This window comes from Peromyscus californicus, unplaced genomic scaffold, assembly GCF_007827085.1.
Source record: "Peromyscus californicus insignis strain IS unplaced genomic scaffold, ASM782708v3 Scaffold_16__1_contigs__length_79575227, whole genome shotgun sequence".
Classification (NCBI taxonomy): domain Eukaryota; kingdom Metazoa; phylum Chordata; class Mammalia; order Rodentia; family Cricetidae; genus Peromyscus; species Peromyscus californicus.
In genome coordinates, this window is record NW_026294458.1 from 17,242,025 (window position 1) to 17,268,884 (window position 26,860).

Below are 26,860 nucleotides of genomic sequence, written 5' to 3' on the forward strand. Positions count from 1 at the left end.
GAAGAATCTGCAACCAGCTGATAATCTAATCTTTGATGATATGAAATGAATCTATGTACACGAAACCCCTTAGTCCATACACTATTATTCTGTGATGGTTCTCTCTCTACACAGCCTCTGTTCTGCTCTCGTGTCTAGCTCCTTTCTTTCCTGATTTCTCTCCACATTTATCTGCTGTCTCCTCTAAGTTCTATCTTAATTCTCTCATCTTAATTTTACCTCATCTAGGTTCTCATCCATCTAGTTCTTTCCCATCTTAGCTCCTCTCCTCATCTCCTTCTCTCTCATCTTGTTCTTCCCCATCTGGCTCTTCCTCATCTTCCATCTCATTCCTCTAGTCCTCTCTTCTAGCCCTTCAATCTAGTTCTTCCCATCTAGTCCATTCCTCACCAGTTCTTACCCATCTAGTTCTTCCATTCTCTTTCCTCCCCTCCGTCTGGTCCTCAAGTTTTCTCGCCAAAATCCTCCTCTAAGTCTCCTTTTCCCTCTCAGTTCTCCCCAAGTCTCTGAGGTATTCCGTTGTAAACCCAAGCGATAGCACTCCTCCCGCTCCGGCCAGGTCCCCAGGCTTGAATTCCTACAGGGTCATAAAGGCAGTAAGAACTGTCCTCAGACAGTGGCCGTCAGGCTTTCTTTTACAACCCAAAAAGGAAGTGGTAAAAGGAGGAGGTCAACTGAGAGCTAATATTGGTTGGTATATCAAAAGGGGGAGCTATGTGCTCAGTCTACATTCCTAGAAGTGGTTAGGTAAGAAGTTAGGAGGCTATACTGTTAGTAAGGCTGTATAAGAAAGGAGGTTCTCGCCGGGCGGTGGTGGCGCACGCCTTTAATCCCAGCACTTGGGAGGCAGAGGCAGGCGGATCTTTGTGAGTTCGAGGCCAGCCTGGTCTAGAGAGCGAGATCCAGGAAAGGCGCAAAGCTGCACAGAGAAACCCTGTCTCGAAAAAACTAAAAAAAAAAAAAAAAAAAGAAAAGAAAGGAGGTTCTCACCTTAAATTGCACAAGAAATAAAGCTAGCTGCCTGACCGAGGAGACAGGCGTGTTTCCATAAGGGTGTTACCTTAGTTCAGGAGATGCTTGATAGGTATTTTAGATAAATACACTGTTAGGAGTTCTTGGAAGCAAGCATAGCATACAAGAAAACCATTGTAGGAACCAGCTAATATATACACAAAAGCTAAAATATCACCAAGACTTCTTAAGCCATGGCTTGACCTTTGGAAAAGTCCTTGACCTTTCCAAGTAGTAGTTTTTGTGATAGTAGCTGGAGTCCATTACATTTTCTTGCGGCTTGCAGCATACGTCCACACATACACACACACACACACACACACACACACACACACACACACACACACACACACATATATATATATATATATATATATATATATATATATAGAGAGAGAGAGAGAGAGAGAGAGAGAGAGAGAGAGAGATTCATTCTATAAGTTCTGTGACTCCAGAGAACCCTGACTAATATAATAATGACTATAACCCAGCACTCCAGAGGACAAGGCAGGAAGACTATGAGTTCAAGGCCAGGCCAGCCTGAATTACATATCAAGACCCTACCTGTCTTAAGGTTTCCTTGCTGTGAAGAGACACCATCACCAGAGCGGAGGTGTGTAGCCAGATGGAACCACACAGCAAGTTTCAGGACAGCCAGGGATGCATAGTGAGACCCTGTCTCAAAAAAAAAAAAAAATCCCAAAGCCGGTATAATCAGAGGAAAGTACCAGCAAAGGCAGCTCACGACCATCTCTGTCTTTCATTTCCCTCAGTTTCCAATGTTTGGGATCCCATTCCTCTACAGTTGATGTTCATCACATTCACAGCAGGCCCCCTCAGATGTTCACAGTAGACCCTCAGATGTTCACAGTAGACCCTCAGATGATGTTCACAGTAGACCCCCCGATGATGTTCACAGTAGACCCTCAGATGATGTTCACAGCAGACCCTCAGATGTTCACAGTAGACCCTCAGATGTTCACAGTAGACCCTCAGATGTTCACAGCAGACCCTCAGATGTTCACAGTAGACCCCCAGATGTTCACAGTAGACCCTCAGATGTTCACAGTAGACCCCCAGATGTTCACAGTAGACCCTCAGATGTTCACAGTAGACCCTCAGATGTTCACAGTAGACCCTCAGATGTTCACAGTAGACCCTCAGATGTTCACAGCAGACCCTCAGATGATGTTCACAGTAGACCCTCAGATGTTCACAGCAGACCCTCAGATGTTCACAGCAGACCCTCAGATGTTCACAGCAGGCCCCCTCAAGGCTGGGGATTCAGTTTGACAAGGTTTGGGCGCTAGTCTCCAGCTGTCTCATCCTTCCAGTTACAATAGACAGAGGCGTGGAAACTTGCAGGCTATTTTCTGACTTGTTGAGATTGAAGCCTCTGGTTGTCCGTGGTCCTCCTCTTCCTCTTTCTCCTGCTCTTCTCTTGTGAAAGGGCACTAAAAAAGCTTAGAGCCCAGTGTGGGGGTGCACAAATCCCAGCACTTGGAAGGCAGAGGCAGGCAGATCTCTGAGTTTGAGGCCAGCCTGGTCTACAGAGCAAGTTCCATGACAGCCAAAAACGACACAGAGCTGGTGAAGATGTAATTGAACGAGGGGGCCATGTTCCAGCCCCAGTAAGCAGCAGAACTTGGCAGCTTCGGCCATATTATTCTGGCTTTAGAGTTAAGGATAGAAGAAACAGACTGTGGAATTTCTCTCCACGCCTAAGGAAAGCCACTGAGGCCAGGCATGTGTCAGGGTTGTCCCTGAATGGAGGCCTAGAGAGGCCATTTCATGAAGCTGTGAAGTCGAAGCCTGGACTGCCTTGGAGAACCCAAGATGTCAGAGATGCCAGAGTCGTGGGATACCTGATGAGGAGAGCTGTTAACAGGGAGTGGAGCCAGCCCAAGAGAAAGAGTGTGTTGCAGTCAACAAAGCCGAATGGAGTTGGAGATCTGAAGAGTGTTTCAACATTCCTTTAATTCCTTTAATTCCACTTGGGAGGCAGAATCAGAGGCATCTCTGTGAGTTCGAGGCCAGCCTGGTCTACAGAGTGAGTTTCAGCACAGCCAGGGCTGGCTATACAGGGAGACCCTGTCTCAAAAAAAAAAAAAAAAAAAAAAAGGAGGAGGAGGAAGAAGACAAATCTAGTCTTTCCCCGATTCCTCTGTTGGCTTGATGTCTTAATTAGGGTTTCTATTTCTGTGATAAAAATCATGATCAAAAAGCAAGTTGGGAAGGAAAAGGTTTATTTGGTTTACACCTTCATATCACTGTTCATCACTGAAGGAAGTTGGGACAGGAACTCAAACAGGGCAGGATCCCGGAGGCAGGAGCTGACGCAGAGGCCGTGGAGGGGTGCTGCTTACTGGCCTGTTTTCCCTGACCCACTCATCCCACCCAGGACCAATGGTCCAGGGATGAGGGCTGGGTCCTCCCCCACTGATGACTAAATGAGAAAATGCCTTACAGCTGGCTCTCAAGGAGACATTTCCTCAGCCCCGAGGCTCCCTCCTCTCTGATGACTCCAGCTTGGGTCACGTTGACACACAAAACGACCCAGTACACTTGGATTGTGGGTATGGAGAGATGCCCCCCTCCCAAATGCCCTCTAATCCCAACATCGGCAGCCTCAGTTCTGAAGAACTCATACGGGGGCCCAGAGCTGGAGCAGTCAGGGTTTACTTCAGCGGGCGAGAAGGAAGAACGGAGGTGTACTCTCGAGTGGAAGGCAGACCCAGCCCGGAATCCACAGCAAAGCGCGGCCTCCAGTGCTGAGACTTGCAAGTCTTTATATACCGTGGCTCCTCCCATTGTCCATCTCTGAGGCTGTCTTGGGGACTGCTTCCTGGAAGAGGTGGAGATTTTCTTAGAAACCATCCTTTCCCACAATTCAGTCTGACACAATTAAAGGAATACGTATACAGGTACAACAAGCCATAAAGTTGAGAAGCTGACTATGGAACAGGCAAGGGTTCTTGCAGAATATACATATGTAAAGTTAACTATCCCAAAAGCTTAGAATTTACTAGGGAAAGGACAGTGATGTTTTGTACCTGCTCCTGGAGGTGGGGTTCTTCCTGGGGGTGGCACTTTCTGGGATCCTTCCAGAGCCTGCTGGGTAGAGCCTTGCCCTTCCTACCTGGTCTGTCTCATACAAGCCCTCTTATTCATCTTCCTCAGTTTACCAACCTTGCCATTTTAACCCTTTCATTTTCTTTTTAAAATTTATTTATTATGGATGCAGTGTTCTGCCTGCGTGTATGTCTGAACGCCACGAGAGGGCACCAGATTTCATTACAGATGATTGTGAGCCGCCATATGGTTGCTGGGAATTGAACACAGGGCCTCTGGAAGAGCTGCCGGTGCTCTTAACCTCTGAACCATCTCTCCAGGCCCTAATTTTCATTTTCTTAAAAATTTATATATTTTATTATTTTATGTGTATGAATGTTTTGCCTGCATGTGTACCATGTGCATGCCCATGGTGGAGGGCAGAAGTTGTTGAAACTGAGTGGTGGTGGTGCCTGCCTTTAATCCCAGCACTCAGGAGGCAGAGGCAGGTGGATCTCTGTGAGTTCGAGGCCAGCCTGGTCTACAGAGTGAGTTCCAGGACAGTCAGGGCTACACAGAGAAACCCTGTCTTGAAAAACACAAAACAAAACCAAAAACAACCAAAAAGAGGTCGTTGGACCCTCTGAGACTGGAGTTATAGGTGATTATAAGCTACCATGTGAGTGCTGAGAACCCAATCTGGGCCCCCCCCCCCCCCAGGAACAAGTACTTCTAACCATCCCTAACATTCATTTTCTTTGTAATGTGGTTTTTGTTCTGGTTTCTCACCTGAGCTTTCAACGTCTGCCTGAGTGCTGGGATTACTGGGTGCACTACCATGTCTGACTTCGTTTTTCCATTTTGTTTTGTTTGAGACAGTATTTCCCATGTATCCCAGGCTGACCTGGAATTTGAAATCCTTCTGTGTCAACCTGTCAACCTCTCCCATGCTGGGGTTACAGATGTGTACTAATCACATCTTATCATTATCATTTTTACGTTGACGTCTTCAGATTGTGGTATAGTCTCCGTTACAGTAACTACCGAATGTCATTCTCAGCAGATGTAGATCTCCAGAGTGGCACCCGTGACAGCCGTGAAGTCATTCCAGGCTGTCAGCCCTGTGTTTGACAATCTGATGTGAAGATGGCAGCCAGGGTGATCTGGGTTAGCCTCGGCCTGCTTCGAGTCTTGTGGTGTCTCCTTCCCCAGACTGGCTACATACACCCAGATGAGTTCTTCCAGTCCCCCGAGGTCATGGCAGGTAAAACCCCCATGTCCTGCTAATGTGATTGGGGCATCGGTCCCTATGTGGTGGGGAAGGACACGCACGTGGGGATGAATGAACAGGCAGAGTTGCAGCCTCTCTGGGATTAGAACTGGAAGTGGGGAATGGGCATTTTCCTCACCTTCTGGAGAATGGTTATGAAATACGAGCCTCTTCCATGTTTTCCTGCTTGGGCCAACAAGTCCTTCAGAATGATGGTTCTGCTGGACTTGTCAGCGGACTGACTTCAGAGCTGGGCTCTCCCAGTGGCTAGGGAAGCTTGCCTGACTTGGGAAAGTTGTAAAGCTGTTCGTGTAGGCTCAGGAGGAAGGGTCTCCTCCCTTAAGACCATGTTTAGTAGTTACACACAAATGCTTTTTCTTTTCTTTTTTTCTTCTTTATGTATTTTTTTATTTTATTTTAGGTATGAGTGCTCTGTCTGCATGTATGCCTGTAGGCCAGAAGAGGGCATCAGAGCTCATTACAGATGGCTGTGAGCCACCATGTGGGTGCTGGGATTTGAACTCAGGTCCTCTGGAAGGGCAGTCAGTGCTCTTAACTGCTAAGTCCTCTCTCCAGCCCTTCTTTTCTTTTTTAAGACATGGTCTATGAAGCCCTGGCTGTACTGGAGCTCACTATGGCCTCAAACTCAACAAAGGTCCTCCTACACAAGGTCTCCTGCAGCCCAGGCTGGCTTTGAACTGCCTATGACCATGAACCCCTGATTCTCTGGCTCCCACTTCTAGAGTGCTGTGATCATGCCACCATGCCTGGTTTACGCTGTACTTGGGATTGAGTCCAGGATTTTGTGCACAATGGGCAGGCAGGTTTTTGTTGTTGTTTTTTGAGACAGGGCCTTACACTGTAGCTCAGGCTTGCCCTTAAAACTCACGGCACTGTTCCTAGTAAGGCTTCTGGGAGTCACCACACACACCTGACCCTGTTCGACACTTCTATCCCACTGGTCAGAATGTATCACATGCCCACGTGAGCTAAAGAAACAGCTGAGAAAGTCTTTATATCCGGCCATGTGCCCAGCTAAGAGACTAAAGGAGAAAGTTCAAAGACACTTGGCTTGGCTTGTTTTTCTTGCCCTTTTGAGATAACATCTGTCTAGACAGCTAAGGCTGGCCGCAAACTCACTGTGTAGTCCAGGAAGGCCTCAAACTTGTAGCAGTCCTGACTCAGCCCCCAAATGTTACAGGTGTGCACTAGCACACTCGGCTTGAGAACAAGAATCATGGCATGGGGGACCTAACTCTGCCACAGGGCTCAACAGGTAGATTTGAACCGTGAGTTGGAAAGTTCAGGCTACTTTCCTGTATTTTTCAGATGAGTCTCCTCTCTCACATGGCAGAGGCTAGTCACAAACTCACTAATAACCTTAAACTTTTGATCCTCCTGCCTCTGCCTCTCACGCACTGGAATTCCAGGCACATGCCACCTGGCTTCCAAGCTCATTCCTGTCGGCAGAATTTTATTCACTTCACTTATGGAACCCTAAGTGTTTCCAGAGGTCATCCACACTGTCGCCGGCAGCCCCTTCGTCCTTAAACCAGCTGGGACACATAAAACCCTTTTCCCGCTGTGTGTCTCTGCCTGTCTTCTCTGCACGCAGGTGAAGGCTCTCTGCTGTTAAAGGGCTAGGAGGAGAGGACAGGCCACCCGAGACTCCCACGAAGTAGCTTTACCCAAGCATGAGTAAAACCCACCCTGTGCAGTCCCAGGGGTTGTCCACTAGGGGGCCGTGCAATCCTGGTGCCAGGCCAGAACGCTTCCCAGCACAAGCCTAAGCTTGGAACTGGCTCACCCCCGCCTCTCTCTCTGCAGAGGACATCCTGGGTGTGCAGGCTTCACGGCCCTGGGAGTTTTACCCCAGCAGCTCCTGCCGCACCGTGGTCTTCCCACTGTTGACCTCTGGCTCTACCTTCTGGTTGCTCAGGCTCTGGGAAGAGCTGGGGCTCTGGCCTGGTCTGGTGAGTGGCTACATGCTGCTGGTGGGGCCCCGACTCCTCCTCACTATCCTCTCCTTTGCCCTGGACTGGGCTGTGTACTATCTGGCCCCACTGTGGGGGGCAGATCGCTGGAATGCCATGTGCCTGCTGTCGGGGTCCTACGTCACCCTGGTTTTCTACACAAGGACCTTCTCCAACACCATCGAGGGACTGCTCTTCACCTGGCTGCTGGTGCTGGTGTCCCCTTATGTGGCATGGAGTCCCAAATCAAAGAAGCCTACCCCAGGTCCATGGTGGCACAGCTGCCTTCTTGGCGCTATCGTGGCGGCTGGCTTCTTCAATCGGCCAACCTTTCTAGCCTTTACTCTGGCTCCCCTCTCTCTCTGGGGCATTCACAGGGCCTTGGAACCTGGCGTCAAGGCCCTGATCCAGGAGGCCCTGGTGCTCCTGCCAGGGGCTGCTCTTGCTGCAATGCTGTTTATCACTACGGACAGCTGGTACTTCTCCAGCCTCTCGACATCCGGTAGCCTTGTCCTCACACCTGTCAACTTCTTGTCCTACAACCTGGATCCCCAAAACCTTGCAAGGCACGGCACGCATGCACGGCTCACTCACCTGGCGGTCAATGGCTTCCTGCTCTTTGGGGTACTGCATGCTCAGGCCCTTCAGGCTGCATGGCAGCATCTCCACAGCTGCCTCCGTGTGCTCCCGCAGATGGGCTTCTTGGGGGTGCTGGGTGCATGGTCTAGCTCCAAGTCTTATCTCCTCCTCCTCTACTTCACACCCCTGCTCCTGCTATCTGCCTTCAGCCACCAAGAGGCCAGATTCCTGATTCCCCTCATAGTCCCGCTAGTCCTGCTTTGCAGTCCACAAACCCACCCTATACCCTGGAAGGGGACCCTGGTCCTCTTCAATGCTCTAGGGGCTCTCGTCTTTGGCTGCCTGCATCAGGGAGGTTTGGTACCTGGCCTGAAATACTTGGAGCACATAGTCCACGCGCCTGTCCTGCCAGGCACGACCACCCGCTACACACTTCTCTTCGCTCACACTTACATGCCTCCCCGGCACCTCCTACACCTCTCCGGCCTGGGATCGCCTGTGGAGGTGGTGGACATGGGTGGCGCTGAGGACTGGGTCCTGTGCCAAGCCTTGAACGACTTCAGCAGACAACCAGCCTGCCAAATGGCTGGTGGGCCACAGCTCTGCCGACTCTTTGTGGTAACTCCCGGGACCAACAGGCATGCTCTGGAGAAGTGCAGTTTTCCTCTCAAGAATGAGACCCTCTTGTTTCCCCACTTGACCCTGGAGGACCCTCCAGCCCTGTCCTCTCTGCTCAGCCGGGCTTGGAGGAACCACCTCAGTCTTCATGTCATAGAGCTGGAGGGGAGGCCTGCTGTGACACAGGAGCCACGGCTCAGGAGCCAGCCATAGAACGGTGCCACGCGACCTTCTACACGGGCTGCTGGGCTGGGACACTGCAACAGGACTCCCCCTGCTGTCTCTCCCGGGCACAGCCGCGGGTGTTCCTCCAGGTGAGCCCACATTCCTTTCCCTTAGACACCAAAGACCTGACCAGTCACGGTCCCAATGCCAAGGTCCCCAAAGAAACCTAGCATACCCACTGGCACATGTCTCTCTCCATGCTGTCACTTCCAATAGCTGTGTCATGTTTCAAATACAGAGTAGCACCTGCTTATCAAAGACAATGAACTGCTGATGACATCCCCGAGTGGCCTCTCCCACCTCCCACAATGCCTGACTTCTTGCTACCATGACAATCTTTTGATTTCCAATCTGGCTTTCTAAACAAAGGCAGTGTGAAGTAGGGACAGCAGGTGGCTCCCATTCAGCTCTAGTCCCCGGTCTGTGACACACAAACTGTAATCTTAAGGAAGTCCCTTCCACTCAGTCAACCTACCACCCAATCTTACAACAGATCGGAGGGTCCTGAGGTCAGTGTCAGCCCTGGAGCCTGTAGCGCAGGTCCCCTAGTCTGATAAACACATTTCTACAAGGGTCTGTAACTAGGAAACCGTAGTTCTGTCTTATTTCATGGCACCTTGGAGTCTGTGGACTCAGTGTTTGGGTATAAGCAAAACAAGCCATTCTAGAAAATACCTCCCTAGCCTCTTCTGCTCCTTTGAGGGCAGTGGAGGGATTTTTCCAGCCATTCTCTCAAAGACTGGGTAATGTAGCTCAGTGGTGGAGTTCCTGTTCAGCATGCTCAAGGCTGTAGGAACTACCCCCGGCACCAAGAAAAAAAAAAAATCACGCTCCTACAATGAAGAACCCAGATGTCCTCCCTTCTTAGTGCTGTTGTGAGGCCTTCTCAGCCTGCCCCAGTGGGAACTGGGAACACAGACGGCTCAGAATCTGGTACTCAGTTTAAAAGCTTTTCCAATAGCTGCAAGCCTTCTAGATGCTAAGGTTAACTGAGGGGCTCAAATAGAGGTCTAGAAACTGAGTTAGGAGTCTCACAATGACAAGGCAGGTTACATGCATGGGTTCCCTAATCACAGTTGAGTTAGCTACCATAGCGAGTACCCCAGACAGACCCTCAAAATAGAGAAGGGGAAACCAAGCATCATGTGCCACCGTATCAGAGGCTTTAGCGCTCAGTAGTGGTGGAAAAGCAGCCCCTGAGTAGGGTAAATCCTGCAAAGAGTAGGGACTGATCAAGAACACAGACCTGGGAGTCCCATGCCAGGGCTCACCTCACTGCAAGACTTTGGGCCTCCATTTCCTCACACGAATGGGGTTTTAAGTCATAAACCACACAGAATGCAACAGCAAATATCAACACAGACGCTTAACGTGTTAACTATTATTAGCAAGATCCTACAGACTTATCACCAGCTTACATATTTAATCAGATTTTGGCAACTTTAGGGTTGTCATTCCATCCACCATCTTCCCTGGTATTCTCCTGAACCAGTGCGGATGCAGCAGCATTTATTCAGCTTCAGTCCCGCTTGTAGAAGGCAGGCGTTCTTTCTGGTTGTTTATCCATGGCTCTCAGTCATGCTATGTTCTGGTCTAGACTCCCCTCTGAGTCCTGCCTAGTCACAGGACCAGCACGCACAGGTCCACTTGACCTTAGGCATCTGCATGTTGACAATCCGAGTCAGGATTCGAAGCCGTGCATCGTGCCCGAGATAACTCATGAACACTGGGGTCGGTGTAGGTCACTGAAGGGAGGAGGGGACGTGACTTCGGCCCGGGAGAGTCCAGTCTGTGCTTACGCGTTGGCGCCCGGGCCCTTCTGATGACCTGGGGGTGGTCCTGGACGGTCCCGGAGGCGGCGGCGGAGTTCCTGGGTGAAGGTGTCCTTGAACCGCACGACGCGGCGACCCAAGGAGCCCGGGGGCTGATCCGCGAGGGCTCGCAGACGGCGGGCCGCGTCGTGGCCGCGCAGTTGCAGCTGCAGCAGCGCGAAGGCCGTGAGTTGCGCCGCCCGCCGGATGGGCCGCGACTCGGAAAGCCGCTCCACCAGCTGCGGGTTGTGCAGCAGGGCAGCCAGCAACCGCCGGAAAACCATCGTCCTCCGAGCTCCCCGGAACCCGGGGCCCGCCGCACTCGCCTTCCCACCGGCCACGCCGGACGACGGACACGCCGACGCCGCATGATGACGACACGGCCGCCCCAGGATTGGCCCCGACCACGTCCGCTTACAGCAGCAGGCCGCACACGCTTCCGTTTCCGCCGCCGCCGCCGCTGCCGCCGCCTGGTCGTTTCCAGCCGTGGCCGCGTCGTGGTTCGTGTCTCTGCACCATGTCCGGTGGCCTCCTGAAGGCGCTGCACAGCGACTCCTACGTGGAGCTCAGCGAGTACCGGGACCAGCACTTCCGGGTGAGGCGGGCCGGGCCACGAGAGGGGCAAGCCTTGGGCTCGAATGCTGAGAAACGGCTTGCACCTGCCTTACTGGGTCTTCCTGTTTTCTTGGGGTCCTAGCAGTGTTTGGAGATCACTGAGGCCACTTTATCTCCTAGGGAACTTGAGACCTGTTTTTACATTCTCTTGATGCCGCTGCTGGTACCAGCACCAAGGCAGGCAGGTCTGGGTAGTAGGGTGGCTGTTTGATGGGCTTGTTTGTCCTGCTTGGGGAAAGTGACTGTCATGAAGAGGAGGTATCCCTGCGGCGGCTGAGTAGACGCTATAGCAGTTTTTGTTTTTATAATCAGCCAGACCCTGCCGATTGGCACTGCAGTCCTTCCTTAGTGTTGTAAGTCAGTCCTACAAAGTTGGCAGTAGGGAGACTCCCCAGTTGAGTCTCGTTTTTACTGTCTGACAGGCATCAGAATGGACAAGCCACACGAGTCACATTAAGGTGGTCTGGATGGCAAAATCCAGTGCAGCCATTGGCTACGCAGAGAAACCCCGTCTCGAAAAACAAACAAAAACAAAAAGAAACTCAGCCAGCCTAATTTGAAAACGTATGCTGTGCGTCTGGTATGAGTTTCACTTCTACCGCTTTTTACAGTTCTCATTACTTTGAACAGTTCCGCATCAGTCACTTAACCCATTTTGAATTTAAAGCATCATGCAAGGTTAAAACCAGGAGAGGAATCATTCATTTCTTCTGTCAAAAGCCTGTAGCTCTCTTCGAACAGTAACAATTTCTGTCGTGTGCTTTTTCTAGTGTCTTCTGAATGCAATGTCAGTGCTGTATTGAGTGTGAAATTAAGTTACACTGATGCTGTAGACTCTTTGGATTTTACTTGTATCTGAGAAAAGAGCAGCAGTACAAAGTAAATCTGCTAGCCAGGTGTGGTGGTGGACAGCTGTAGTCCTAGCTGTTCTGGAGACTGAGGCAGAAAGATCACAAGTTTGAGACCAGCCTGCACATGTAAAAAGCAAATGGTGAAGGGATTGTTTTCTGTAACGGCTCATCTAAAGTTCTAAAACCTTGTGTTCATTTGGTTTGGTGATTTTGTTGTTTGGTTTTTGAGACAGGGTTTCTCTGTGTAACCGCCCTGGCTGCCCTGGAACTCCCTCTGTAGACCCAGCTGGCCTCGAACTCACAGAGATCTGCCTGTCTCAGCCTCACAAATGCTGGGATTAAAGGCGTGCGCCACCACCGCCCGGCTGTTTGTTTGAACACACAGTGACTATGGTTCCACAGACTTCACCTGTTCAGTCCCAGAGTGGTCTTAAGGCAATGTGGCAGTAGGGATAAGACCAGAATTTTACTTGTTTTGTGTTTTGAGGCAAGGTCTTACTATATAGCCTTGGCTGACCTGGAACTAAACTAGGCTGGCTTTGAACTCATCAGAGGCCCACCTGCTTCTGCCTCCCAAGTGCTGGGATTAAGAGTATACCACCATGCTCAGCCCAAGACTAAGTTCAAATTCTGGCTATAACTCCTGTGTTTCACCTTAGGTGACTCAACTGTTTTTTCTCACATGTAAAATGGGAATGATGCATTAGAACCTACCACATATAGTTCTGATAATAATTAAATAAAACAACGTATATGTAGCTTTCTGACCTGCAGTCCTTTGAGCCTTCTCCGGGGCAGGCAGAATTACTATTTTCTTGTGTATAGCTGCATGTCTGACTTTTAAAACGGTGATGTGGAGGGCTACAGAAATGGCTCAGAGGTTAGCACAGGCTGTTCTTGAGGACTTGGATTTAGTCCCCAGCACCTACATGATGCCTCACAACCATCTCTAATGAATTCCAGGGGATCCGATCCCTATTCAGCTCTCTGAAGGCACTAGCCATGCACATGGTGCACAGACATAAAAGCAGGCAAAACACCAATACGCATAAAATAATAATAAACCTAACCCACAAAACCGTAGCTTGGAGATGGGCATGGTGATCCATGCATTTCGGGGAGGTGGTAGCATGAATATCGGGAGTTTGAGGCCAGACTGGGCTCTATGGTCCTATCTCAAAACATAAAACAAACCAATTGGGCTAATAGACATAGCTCAATAGGTAGAATATTTGCCTGGCATGCACACATGAAGCCCATGGGTAAATCTTGAGCTGTACATAAACCTAGAGTGGTGGTGAATGCCTGTGCTTACTGGAAGGTGGGGGCAGGAGGATCAGAAATTCAGTGTCATCGTGGTTGCATTGTAGGTTCAGTAAAGCCTGAGCTACATGAAACCCTGTCTCAAAAAACAAAAGAGCAAACAATAAAACAAAACAAGGGTCTAGAGAGATGGCTGAAGTAGTACTCTACCAGAGGACCCTAGTTCAGTCCCTAGTACACAGGTATCTCAGCCAGTTTCAGGGAATCCTATGCCTATATGCGCGCGCGCGCGCGCGCGCACACACACACACACACACACACACACACACACACACACACACACACACGGGGGGGGGGGGGGGGGGGTGTAACTTGTTTTTTGTTTTTCAAGACAGGGTTTCTCTGTGTAATTTTGGTGCCTGTCCTGGATCTCGCTCTGTAGCCCAGGCTGGCCTCAAACTCACAGAGATCCGCCTGGCTCTGCCTCCCGAGTGCTGGGATTAAAGGTGTGTGCCACCACCGCCCGGCCGAGGGAATAACTTAAAAAGTAAACAAAACTACAGAGCTGGAGAGATGGGTCAGTGTTAAGAGCACATGCTACTCTTGCAAATGAGCCAGGTTTGGTTCCCAGTAGCCACACTACATGGGTTAGAACTGCTTGTAACTCCAGCTTCAGAGGATCCAACACCCTATTCTAGCCTCCAAAGCACTGCATTCACATGGATGTTCCCACACACAAACATACAGACATACATTTAAATTGACCCTTCATACTCTGTCTCTTCTTTCACTTTTCACTCCAACTTGGGATAGCTCAGAGGTTAAGAACACTTGCTGCTCTTGCAGAGCACCAGGGTTTGGTTCCCAGCAACCCCATGGTGGCTCACAACCATCTCTAACTGCAGTTCCAACTCCCTCTTCTGGCCTCCATGAGTACTACATGCAGGTGGTACATGTTCGTGTGTGTGTGTGTGTGTGTGTGTGTGTGTGTGTGTGTGTGTGTGTGTGCGCGCGCGCGCGCGCAAAACACATTAAATAAAAATCTTTAAAAACAAAAAACCAACCAAACAAAACTCTAGCAGTTCCTAGTCCTGGAAGACTGAAGCCCCAACTGGAACAAGCCATGGGGAAGTAAGCCAGACTCTTTAGTTTCCTCTCAGTTTTTCCATGTTTCTCTAATCTATCACTAAATTTGCTCACATAAAACCTACTATTCTGGGCTGGAGGTTAGGAGCACTGGTTGCTCTTCCACTTCCCAAGTTCAATTCCCAACAACCACATGGTGACTCACAGCCATCTGTAATGAGATCTGGTGCCCTCTTCTGGTCTGCAGGCATACATGCAGGCAGAACACTGTATACATAATAAATACTGCTAGCCTGAGTTCTGTGCTACAAAGAATTCAGAAGTGATTAATGCACTCATATTCTCAGAATAAAGAGAACTGGATCAACATTTCCTAAGGACTGCTAAATGGAAAATGGAGTGTTTCTGAGTGAATGCCCTGAACATGAGTCTTCTCAGCTACTCTCCAGCTGGATTCCATCATATGGCTAATGTCTGGGCCCTCACACTAGGCTAAAAATGTCTGGTCGTTGGTGGGCCTGTTGACCACATCTGTATATCTGTGTCCTTTCCAGCGGGAATGCTAGAAAGCGCAGGGATGACACCTAAAATACTGTACTAGTTGAGTGTGGTGGCTCGTGTGTAATCACAGCATTCAGAGAGCTGAAGCAGGGTGTTGAAAGTTCAAGACTGGTCTAGGCTACAGTGTAAGGTCCTGGAGAAAAGAGAAACAAAGCTGGCGTGGGGTTGTTGTTCAGCATGCTAACCTGAGTCTGTTCCCCATAACCACAGTGATCAAACACCAGGTCTAGGCCACAGTGAACCACTGTGGCCCTGGAGGTTGTTGTATGGGCTGAAGCCCACTTGACTCCCATTCCTAGCTTTCTGGCTTCACCCTGTCTTTTAAAGAAAGTGAGTCTTGCTAGGCGGCGGTGGTGCACATCTTTAATCCCAGCACTGGGGAGGCAGAGCCAGGCGGATCTCTGTGAGTTCGAGGCCAGCCTGGTCTACAGAGCGAGATCCAGGACAGCCAGGATACACAGAGAAACCCTGTCTTGAAAAAAAAAAAAAGAAGAAGAAGAAGAAGAAAGAAAGAGTTCTCTTTCCATGCCACTCGTAGGGCAGTGTGGTATAGGAGGAGTTACATGCTCTGTTTCTCCACTAAAAGCAGGCTGTATTTTAGAACGGGAATACTTCCAGGCTGGTAGAGTTCTTGCCTAATGTGTCACATCTTGTGTTCAATCTCCAACGCCACCCAAAACCAATCCACACTTTAAAATATATTTTATTTATGTACATGAGCGTTTGCCTGAATGTACGTTTGTGCACCACATGCATGCCTGGTGACCAACCACAGAAGCCAGAAGAGGGCGTTGAATCCTCTAGCACTGGAATTAGACAGTCCTAAGCTGCCATGTGGGCAATGGGAATTGAGCAGTGTCCTCTGGAATAGTCATCTCTGCATCCACCCCAACCCCCAAACCCCCAAAACCACCTCTCATGGCATGGAAGAGTATGCTAGGAATCAGGGTGATGAGAGGCTTTAATTTCCAAATCAGAATGGGCTTCTTTATTATACTTAGGAATAGGACTTTAAGCAAGGCTCAAGTCTGTTGTTCATTTTATGTATGTGTAATGCTTGCGGAGGGCACAGGAAACTTGAATGGTTTCTCACCTCTCTCCTCTTTGAGGATTCGTTCTTGTCTCTGCTCTGTCTGTGTACTCCAGGCAAGGCTGGCCTCAAGCTTCAAGGAGAATCTCCTGTAGGAGTTCTGGGATTTCAGGTGCATGCCACCACATCCAGCTTCTCACTTGGGTTCCAGGGATCAAACTCAGGTTACCAGGCTTGCACAGCTGGTGCTTTTACCCGCTGAGCATTCAGTAGCCCTAGCTGTAAGCAGATCTCTTTTTAGGTTGTAATGTTTAACTTCGTCTCTATTTGAAATTCTAGGGTGACAACGAAGAACAAGAAAAATTACTGAAGAAAAGCTGTACACTATATGTTGGAAATCTTTCCTTTTATACAACTGAAGAACAGATTTATGAACTCTTCAGCAAAAGTGGTGACATAAAGAAGATCATCATGGGTCTGGATAAAATGAAGAAGACGGCATGTGGGTTCTGTTTTGTGGAGTATCCTTGGGGATCTGATGTAACTGTCGAACCAGGACAGGACACAAGAGCCGGAGGACCTGCCTTTTTCTTTTCCTTTTCTTTTCTTGAGACAGGGTCTCACTGTGTGGCCCTGGCTGACTGGAACTCTAGCCATCACTATAATCCCTATAGTTTCCTCTCAGTTCTTCCTATGAGTCATATTCTGTAAACTGTGAAACTGATACTGCGTTCTGTTCAGAAATTTTGTTCATAGATGAATCTTTAAGAAAAAGTGTCTAATCCCAGCACTTGGGAGACAAAGGCAGGTGGATTTCTGGGTTTGAGGCCAGCCTGGTCCACCTAGTGAGTTCTAGGACAGCCAAGGCTACACAGAGAAATCCTGTCTCGAAAAACCAAAAAGAGTTCTAGCCATGGTGACACACACCTTGGATCACTTTAATCCTGGCACTCAAGGTGGAGTCAGGTGGATCTCTGTGAGTTTGGACTCAGCTTGGTTTATATAATGAGTTCAGGACAGCTGGAGATACAGAACGTCTCCAAAGGGGAAAAAAAGGCATCATCTTATGTTGTTTAGCTCTCCACTCTTGGGATAAGCCTCCAGGCAGGTGGGGCCCTTGCCACCACAATTTCATGATAAGTGGACAAAAAGAAGCCTACTCTTGCTCACTGGTTTTGCTCTTTGTCGAGCATTCATGAAACAAGTCATTAAATGCCTACTGCTTGCTAGGCATTGTCTAGGTGTCAGGTGCTGGAATTTCACCAAAGGTTTCCCTATCTAAAGACAAGGAAAGACTCATTTAAAGCAGCAAGTCCAGGGGGCTGGAGAGATGGCTCAGAGGTTAAGAGCACTGACTGCTCTTCCAGAGGTCCTGAGTTCAATTCCCAGCAACCACATGGTGGCTCACAACCATCTGTAACGAGATCTGGTGCCCTCTTCTGGCCTGCAGGCACACATGCTGTATACATAATAAATAAATCTTTAAAAAAAAAAAAAAAGCAGCAAGTCCAGCTGTGAATTATAATTGCTTAAGTCAGTAATTAGGATTTTTTTAATTTACATATGTATAAGCATGTATATGTTTATGCATGTATATGAGTAAGATTTTTCTTTTTTGGTGGTGGTTCTTAAACTTTTTATTATATTTAACTTTTGATGTTAGTGCTTTGCCTGCATGTATGTCTGTGCACTGCGTGCATACCTGATACCCTCTGAGGTCCTAAGAAGGCATCAGATCTGGGAACTGGAGTTCTGTTGTAAACCACCACATAGGTTCTGGGAATCAAGCCCAGGTCCTCAGAAAAAGCAAGTGCTCTTAACCATCGAGCCGTCTCTCCGGCCACCACCACCACCACCACCACCCCTTTTGACATTGTTTTTGTTTTGAGACAGAATCTTGGTCTGTAGTCCAGGCTGGCCTCACTCTCACAGAAATCCCACTGCTTCAGCCTCCTGAGTGCTAGGATTATGGACATGAACCACTATGTCCAACTTTATCATTGTTCTGCATAAGAAGTTTGTGGTCGAATATTACATTGACCATATTTTTCTATTTGCAAATCAAAACATGGACCAAATAATTATTAGCAGATATACCTAGGAAATCATGACTGACTCAGGTCTGGACAAATGTCATTTACTTATCCTTTATGTGTCCCTAAGTGCTGTTAGAACAAGGCTGAACTGGCTTCTACAAAATGAGTTTCTTTGTTATTAGTCTGGTTGGGCTAGCTTTTCACTTAATTTTTTTTTAGCAACTCTGTATCGTTAGATGTGTTGCTTCCTGTCTCTTGTTTGAAGAAATGCTGGTGGTGTTCCTTAATACTTCCACTTAAGATACTATTCGAGAGCAGATGCGGAGAATGCCATGCGGTACATAAACGGAACTCGTCTGGATGACCGGCTCATCCGCACAGACTGGGATGCAGGCTTTAAGGAGGGCAGGCAGTATGGACGTGGACGATCTGGGGGTCAGGTATGCATCTGAGCTAATCTGCCTGGGGTTCCAGTTATAATACAGGTGCTCTGTCAATGTGTGGAAATCCTTTTCTGTGAGCTTGTGTTTGTTAGTTTTGATGGGGTTTTCCTGAGACAAGATCTTGGCCATGTAGCCAAACTGGCATCAAACTTGAGATCCTCCTGCCTCTGCCTCCTGAATGTTGAAATCACAGATGGGTGTGCACCAGGGCCAACGATAAGGAAATTTCAGACTCTGAAATATTCTGTACATTTCTTTAAGTGTTACTGAACTCATGCTAGGGGCCTTCCTCCTGCAACAAGGTCTGGAACTAAAGCAAAATGCACATCAATGAGTTTTACTGTAATCTTTATGCCCTGCTTGTTCGTGGACATCTGAAAGGGTTTAGCTATGCTGCCATGATTGTTGGTTATATCAACGGCCCATGGTGCTCTGTTGTTTGTTTTCAATTAGGTTCGAGATGAATATCGGGATGACTACGATGCTGGCAGAGGCGGCTATGGCAAATTGGTACAAAAACAGTGAGTGGAGAGAGCCCCGAGTACACAGCTCACTCTTGACTGTTGATGAGCATGACCCAAGGTTTGATCAGATCTCTGTTGCACTGGAAGCCACTTCCGGTTTTCTTCTGAAATATTAAAAGACAGAATCCAAAAGAATGCCTTTAATTCTGGTCTTATTAGGTTGATTTTCTGTTACTAGGTCAAAAACTGTAATCCTGGGCAACAGACTCGTTCTGTGCCAATTAAACTGTCAGCCGGAATCAACACTTCGTTTTAAGAACTGACTTTATAGCCGGGCGGTGGTGGCACATGCCTTTAATCCCAGCACTTGGGAGGCAGAGGCAGGTGGATCTCTGTGAGTTCGAGGCCAGCCTGGTCTACAGAGTGAGTTCCAGGACAGGCTCCAAAAGCTACACAGAGAAACCCTGTTCAAAAAACAAGACAAAAAAAAAAAAAAAGAATTGACTTTACAAGTAGTCTGGTAGTCTTCATGGGAAGTGATGTCATTTTTTACACTTTAGGTTTGCATGTGTATTGCTGAGATTTTCCTATAGTCTGTAGCCTTGCTCTAAATTAGGAACAGGTACTTGTCAACTGGATTTGCTTTTTATATTTCAATATGGCTGGCACAAAAGTCAGCCTTAATTAAGGTCCTAGGCTGCTACCTGCTTCTGTGCTTTATATTATCAGGACAGTATCAGGACTTGAAGAGTGGTCACTAAACACATTCCTCAAAAGATACAAATGTTTCACTGACAGTTTAAAACAAAACAAGAAACAACAGAAAACGCAGAAACAAACAAAAACCTCCAAGGACTTTGTTAGACAGAGAGCCTCTGTTATCCTAAGAAGTCGGGGAAGACACTTGTCAGTGGGGAATGGAATGAAAGTTCAAACATTGCCTGGACATGGAAGCTGCGATTGGGCCATTGGATTATTTTTTCCTATTTTCAAAATGACTTGGACTAGAATGGGCTTTTAAAGGGGGCTTCAGCCAGGCCTATAATCCTGGCTACTTGGGAGGCTGAAGCAAGAGAATCAAAAGTTCAAGGCCAGCTGGGGCACCTTTGAGTCTGCCTCAAAATAGGAACAGAAAAGGGGTGGGGGAGGTGGGTGGGTGGGGGGGCACAGTGGTTAGGTACTTATGTGAGTGGTTCTGGGTTTAGGACTGCCTAAACAATAAAAGAGTTTGAAAACTGGTAGTGTTTAACAACAGAAAGCCTCCTCCAGGAAATGTCTGTTGTAACTGGTACACATCCTTCAGTCTGTTTTCTTATTTTCCCTCAAATTGTGCTTGCTGAGGCCCGTGCATTAACAGTATGCTGGAGGTCTCCACAGAGAGAGTCTAGAGGATTTTGCATTTTCTTTCTAATACTACATATGAGTAATTTTTCAAGATACAAAAAAAAAGGAAATCTCTTCATCTGTTACTTTACTAAAGCATCTTCTAATTCTCACTAGTTTTTCAAAGTTGGGGCAGAACATCTTTGAGGCTGAATTAAGTGTGATTTTCTTGGAGCTGTAACTACTGTAATGGAACAGCTTAGGAAGCTCATTTGCAAACACTTAATGAGGAGACACTTGAGTTTTAAAATAAAGGTTTTTGTACTGTAGTTTGAACTGTTTATCATATTCTTTTGTAGTAAAATATAACTCAGATTTCTATAATCTTGTGACCCAAAACAGTGGGAATTTTATCTTCTGTAACAAGTTTCAATAAATTTAGACCAACTTATTCTGTGTATATTTCCTTGCCTATAAAAAAGGATGTTTTGATGCCCTGTACCCTGGGAGAGGTAATGTACAAAACTCGTATGTCCATTTCAGTCTGACATTTGTAACTACGATGGCAGAGCATGAGAGGAAGTGTGGGTCCCCTGTGAAGACAAAGACGCACCAAGCAGCTACTGAAGGAGGAGGGCAGAGAGGCCAGTTTTCCCAGGATGTAGACTCTAGATGATGGGACAGGAAGGAGATGGGGCTGAATTAAGAGGATGTTTCTTGGGCTTGAGGATGCTAATTTTGACAGTCTTTTTCTATTACATCCCGTGCTGTAGGGTTTCTATTGCTGTAAAGAGACACCATGACCACCGCAACTCTTACAAAGGAAAACGTTTAATGAAGTGGCTTACAGTTTCAGGGGTTTAGTTCATTATCATCATGGTGGGACATGCAGGCAGACATGGTGCTGGAGAAGTAGCTGAGAGTTCTGTATCTTGACCCGTAGGCAGCAGGAATCTGTGTTCCACACTGGGTATACCTTAGGCATAGGAGACCTCAAAGCCCACCCCCACAGTGACACACTTCCTCCAACAAGGCCACACCCACTCCAACAAAGCCACACCTCCTAAGCCACTCCCTATGGGGACCATTTTCTTTAAACCACCACACCCCTCTTTCCTACTGCGGATACAGTATCTGAACTACATCCCATTTTAATCAAAGAAAGTGAGCTCTCAGAAATGTATGCTGAGATGGGTGTGGTGACACATGCCTGTAATCCTAATTCTTGGGAAGGTGAGGGAAAAGACTAGCCAAGGTTACACAGCAAAAACCTATCTCAACATCCCATTTTAATCAAAGAAAGTGAGCTCTCAGAAATGTATGCTGAGATGGGTGTGGTGACACATGCCTGTAATCCATTCTTGGGAAGGTGAGGGAAAAAACTAGCCAAGGTTACACAGCAAAAACCTATCTCAAAAGGCAAATCTCTAGCCCCAACAGCAACAAAACTACAAAGAACTTACAGTCCACAGAGACAGGTAGGCTGCAGTGTGTGAGTGAAGAGCAGAGCAGCCGTCCTGAGACCTGAAAGTCAATAGCTTCCTATGCACTGTAAACTGAGGTATAAACTTGAGACTTGGATTAGAGCTGTTACCCAATATGGTGGCAGAACACCGCAGGTGGCTATTTAAAAATCATACAGTGGTGGCTGAAGCAATGGCTCAGTGGCACCTGCTGTCTGCCAGAGGACCTGGGTTCACTTCCCAGCACTGATGTGGTGGCTCACAACTCTATGTAACTCTAGTTTCATGGGATCCAATGCCCCCCATGAGTACCGACTACATAAGCTATGGTACAGTTATGTGCAGGCAGAACACTCATAAGTAAACTGTAATGACTGTTAGCCAGATGTGGTGGTGCACATCTTTAGTCCCAGCTCTAGGGATTACTGGAAGGCAGAGGTAGGTGAGTCTAGAAAATTGAGTTCCAGGACAGCCAAGGCTACACAAAAACCTTGTCTCGAAAAACCAAAATAAATAAATAAATGATTGTTGTGATTCTTTGTTGTTTTGAGACAATATCTCTCTAGGTAGTCCTGGCTAGCCTGCAAGTCACTATGTAGACCAGGCTGGCCTCGAACTCAGAGGTCCTCCTGCCTCTGCCTCCTGGGTGCTGGGATTAAAGGCGTGCGCCATCACACATTGTAAATAAAAAGAATAAAATTAGCTGGGGAGTGGTAGCACATGCCAAAGGCAAGTGTGTCTCTGTGAGTTCGAGGCCAGCCTGGTCTACAAAGCAAGTTCTAGGACATCCAGGGCTGTTACACAGAGGAACCTTATCTTGAAAAACCAAAAATGAAAAGGAAAAAAAAAAAAAAAAAAGGAGAGAGAGAGAGAGAGAGAGAATTTGAAGCCTGAGTTTTCAGTCACACCAAGCACATTTTCTGTACTCGGCAGCTGCATGTTGGCAAGTAGCCATGGTATCAGATAAACTAGGACACATCCATCCAGGAAGGCGCTCCAGCTGCAGTGCCCAGCTCAATGGCTAGAGCTAGGTAGGGCTTACGATGGTCACTGTTCTTCAGTGAGCCTTGTTACCACTGGAATGACTCTAAGAAATACTATCCACCAAGCATTACATGTTATTCAACACAAGAACGCATGTTTATAAAGGCATTTAGTTTATTTTTCAAAAAAATAGTTTGCTAGAAGGGTTGAGTACTGACTGTAATTTTACATGATCATAATCTTTCAAGTGAACAACTTGTCTAGGTCTGCTTTTGTAACCCCAAATACAATAGCACTTCTTAGATGCTATTCCCCAGATCTTAGATATCTACCAGCCAGGAGGCAGAGCCTAGCACACAGCAGAAGTATGCGCTGTATAACTTGATTAACCTGGTCTCTTAATGAAGCAGAGCAGATAATCAGTGTATTTGAAGTACAGTATTAGCTCACTGTTTCTGACCCCGACCCACTCAGACCCCCGACTGCTTCTCATGCATGGACGAAGCAGTCCACAACTGCAGAGAAAAGGGATAACTCCCATTCGGCAAGTCCTGGCTGTGTCCCCAGTTAGGTCTGTTATTGTCGTATTCCAACGATAAACTCAAGATGACCATGTTATTCATATTCAATAGTAAACAGTACAGTGCAAAGTCAAACCGCACTGTGAAGTTATTGGCAGCAACTGCTCTTCCTTCCTTGAGCAGCCAACTGAAAGTTAATTCTCATGATGCCTAAGGAAACTAAAAGATGAATTAAACCTATATTCATTACTAGAAATTTAACAAAAGGAAAGACCACTGGACAGAAGCAACCACAGCCAGGTAAGTCTGCCGTGAGGATTGGGCAGCTTATGAAGGCTCATCCTATATGAATAGCTCTAAGTCTGTGCAGGGTTTACATTCATCCCAGTGACACAGTCTGCCTACTTTATGGGATCAACAGTTCGGTGCCAAGCCAGTGACAGAAAGCATTCCTGCAAACACCAAGACAAAAAATTACAACCTAAGACTTGAAAGCTAAACAGAAGTTTACATGTAGTCGCAAGAAGAGAGAGCGCAACTATGTATTCTGAAACCAAGCCTCACTAATGACAGAAAGACTTAGAACATACTCAAAACATCCAGCATTTAGGCTAAAGCAAGCTGAGCAGTACACCAGACGGTGCCCTATCATGTTAGAAGGAAGAGTAACTGACTGGACCTGGACAGCTGAGTTCCTGCATGCCTCAGTGCTGATATGACCATTTCTCAGTCGGGAGAAGAGGCCACTCAGGCTCTGGGCATTAAGATTCTCCTAGGATTGAAAATGCTAGTGCACCCATGTAATCCAAACATCAGGGAGGCTGAGGCAGAAGGACTGGAAATTTGAGGCCAGGCTGGGCTAAACAAAGACCCTGTTTCAACAAGATTCTCAAAGGAATACAACTGTAACTTCTCCTGATGGGTCTGTTATTGGGGAAGTGAGATAGATACTTCCTCACTCAAGACATTGAGTCCATCATCTCATTGCTGGCTATTTCAGTATAGGCACAGCAACGAAAACCCATGCTGTATCTCGGATATAAGTTTTGAAGATGCTCATGTTGGTGTAATTATGTCTGAAAGTCTTAGACCACATCTTTAGCTGGGCATGGTGACACAAACCTATAATCCTAGCACCTGGGAGAGAACTGGGAATTCGAGGTCATCTTCAGCTACCATAATGAGTTTGAGGCTAGCCTGACATTGAGACCCTGTTTCCCAAACCCCTTCCCTAGGAGATCTTCAAGCAGTCTGGCCTGCAGGGCTGGCCTGTAATTCCAGCTACTCAGGTGTCAGGGGTGTAGACGAGGCCAGGCTCAGGCACAGAGTGAATTCAAAACCAACAGGACAACTTCATGAGACCATGTCTCAAAATACAAAAGCACAAAGAGGGCTAAGGTGGCAGCTCAGTGGCAGAGCACCTGCCTCGCACACAGACGACGCTGGTTCAATCCCCAGTTCTACAGGAATGGAAGAGACGTCTCCCCTTCTAACTTCATCTTCCCCAGTGGTGATCACCTTACCTGTGACAAAGTACCTCTACTCTCAGGCTCTTTAATAACCTGAAGCACAAGAAACACTGACTGGTTTTATGCTAAGGACTTTGGAGTCTGGATGACTAAGGAGAGGAGAGTGCCAGGGCCACTGCCCAGTGTCCATGCTGTGGCAGGGAATCGTGCACGTAAACTTCAGTTTGATTCAGCCCTTACCTGTGGCAGTAAGCCCTGCTCAGCCATTTCACCTGTTCTGTTTTTCAAACGGCTCATGCCTAACTAGGCAGTTACCTTCTGCCATTTACTTGTAGTTTTCTGCACAAGTTTATTGCTCTCCCTCCTTCAATTCAGAAAAAACTGACTGGTTAGGCTTAATATGCATCTTACTTATTTTCTTGAAAACGTGTCACAAAAGACCAGATTAAAGACACAGGATCTACCACTTTCTTCCTAATCCACAGAACAGGCTACTCTACAGCCGTCCCCAGGGGACGGAGTTAAATAAACGGAGTTCTTGAGTACAGGATTCAGACTATTCTTGCAGAAGCTAAAGACCCCTCAAGATACTGGGCCACCAGAGAAGACTGGAGAAAAACATTCCTCGTGTGCTCTCTCCCCAGAGACCTCCTCCGTGTTGCCCTCTCTTCTCCCACCATCTGCAGAAGAACTCAGCTAGTCTTCTACTGTGACTGTTTGTATTTCAGATACCTTCAAGTAGAACCATTCCTGTAAATCTTAAATACCTTGGAGTGCATGGGAGGCAACAAAGAGAAGTGAGAACTAGCAAATTACTTCTATGAAAAGCCAAATTCTCGTTTATGAGTTTGATGGATGCTAAGGGTTTGTTTTTTTTTTCCACAAGTCAAACCCAGGAAAAAAATCCAAGAAAATTCAGTGTCCCAAGAAAAGCCTTTATGAGATTTAATCCATGTATTATAATCCTAAGACCAAAATGGAAACCTTATTGTAGAGTGTATTGGTATGTACCTATATTACCAGCCCTGGGGAGACAGAGACAGGATTAGCTTGAGTTTGAGTCCAGCCTAGCTACTGTGAGTTCCAGGACAGCTTGGGCTACATAGTGAGACCTTGTCTCAAAACAACAAAACAAAACGAAAGAAACCTTTAAATTAACTGGCCTTCAAGGACGCTGCTTTTTTTTCCTCTCATACCTTAATTCTTCTCAAATCAGCACTGTGCCTGCAAGCACTGTGTCCCTAAGCAGAACAGCCCTCTCACCCTCGAAAGGAATGCATCTCATGCTCAGAGACTCGTCTGAGGGACATCAGGAAAAGTGCTGCTGGTATACGTAAAACATGACTGGCTTTTTCACAACCACTCTGTGCTCCCCTTTATGCCATAGGGAACATCTATTTTGAGCTACACTGCATCAAAAACATCCTGCAGTTTTAAGTTCTGGGGTTAAATTTTAAACCTGTATTCAGTTCACATCTAACTATGTTTCAAAAGCGGCACCAAATCTACTAGGCTTTTTTTAATACTCTTTACTGCATGCTCTGTCTATATGCATGCGTTTGGATAATAAATATTAAATATGGGAGGGATGTATGGAATCCATAAAGTTAAAATGAAACTAAACTGAACATTAAAAAAAGTACATGATAGCAGGAGAAATGAAGAAGGGCAAAAATAAATTTGAGGTAACAATAGTGGCCCAATACCACCAATCTGAAAGATCTGTAAAAATTCAGTAAGTGTTTGGAGATTCAAGTAACAAACTCTCTGCTCCAACATGGCCAGCCTTTTGGAGTCCCTGCTGAGTCTCAGTCCAGGAGCCGGCACTCACACAGCTCCTTATAGATCCTCTTCCGTACTCGAGGCATGTCTTCTTGAGAAAACTGGAAAGGCTGCTCTAAGGCGAGGCACTTGCAGTACTGGAAAAAAAAAAAAAAAAAAAAAATGTCCTCCGTCCCAGAGACAGCTGGGTGGCAGGTGTGGCTGTGCTCCCTCCCCGCCACTGCCTTGTGGACACACACACCCCTAACAGTCTAAGGCTGCAGAGTAATGTTTTTGGTTCTTGGAAAATCATGTTGTTGTTTTTCAAGATGGTTTTTCTGTGTAACAGCCCAGGCTGTCCTGGAACTTGCTGTGTAGACCAGGCTGGCCTCACAGAGCTCTGCCGCCGAGTGCTGGGATTAGGGTTAAGCCGCTAAACTCAACCTGAGAAT

The 26,860-nt window shown here is 47.3% G+C and overlaps 3 protein-coding genes across 12 annotated transcripts in view; 1 reads left to right on the forward strand and 2 right to left on the reverse strand.

Moving 5' to 3' along the window:
• The window catches only part of LOC128111973 (nuclear cap-binding protein subunit 2), a 29,857-nt gene extending 9,196 nt beyond the window's left edge, over positions 1-20,661 (forward strand). For 3 of the 7 annotated variants that reach the window (XM_052740573.1, XM_052740571.1, XM_052740574.1), the window contains 2 exons: positions 5,126-5,326; positions 7,160-8,990. In XM_052740573.1, the coding sequence (XP_052596533.1) occupies positions 5,209-5,326; positions 7,160-8,715 (1,674 nt within the window). In that variant the 5' untranslated portion in view covers positions 5,126-5,208 and the 3' untranslated portion in view covers positions 8,716-8,990. Of the gene's footprint in view, positions 1-5,122; positions 5,327-7,159; positions 8,991-10,937; positions 11,134-16,283; positions 16,466-18,281; positions 18,421-18,876 lie in introns of those variants that run through there. The other 4 variants (XM_052740575.1, XM_052740576.1, XM_052740577.1 and 1 more) reach the window with 4 other exon arrangements.
• LOC128111975 (protein NCBP2AS2-like) lies at positions 3,241-10,822 on the reverse strand. The gene is made up of 2 exons (XM_052740578.1): positions 10,146-10,822; positions 3,241-3,856 (listed from the first exon to the last, which is right to left on the reverse strand). The coding sequence occupies exon 1, from the start codon at positions 10,820-10,822 to the stop codon at positions 10,523-10,525; it is 300 nt and encodes a 99-aa protein (XP_052596538.1). The 3' UTR covers positions 3,241-3,856; positions 10,146-10,522.
• Positions 20,662-22,809: 2,148 nt separating the features above from the next.
• The window catches only part of LOC128111971 (sentrin-specific protease 5-like), a 39,912-nt gene continuing 35,861 nt past the window's right edge, over positions 22,810-26,860 (reverse strand). For all 4 annotated transcript variants that reach the window (XM_052740567.1, XM_052740568.1, XM_052740570.1 and 1 more), the window contains one exon: positions 22,810-26,566. In XM_052740567.1, the coding sequence (XP_052596527.1) occupies positions 26,456-26,566 (111 nt within the window). In that variant the 3' untranslated portion in view covers positions 22,810-26,455. The remainder of the gene's footprint in view (positions 26,567-26,860) is intronic.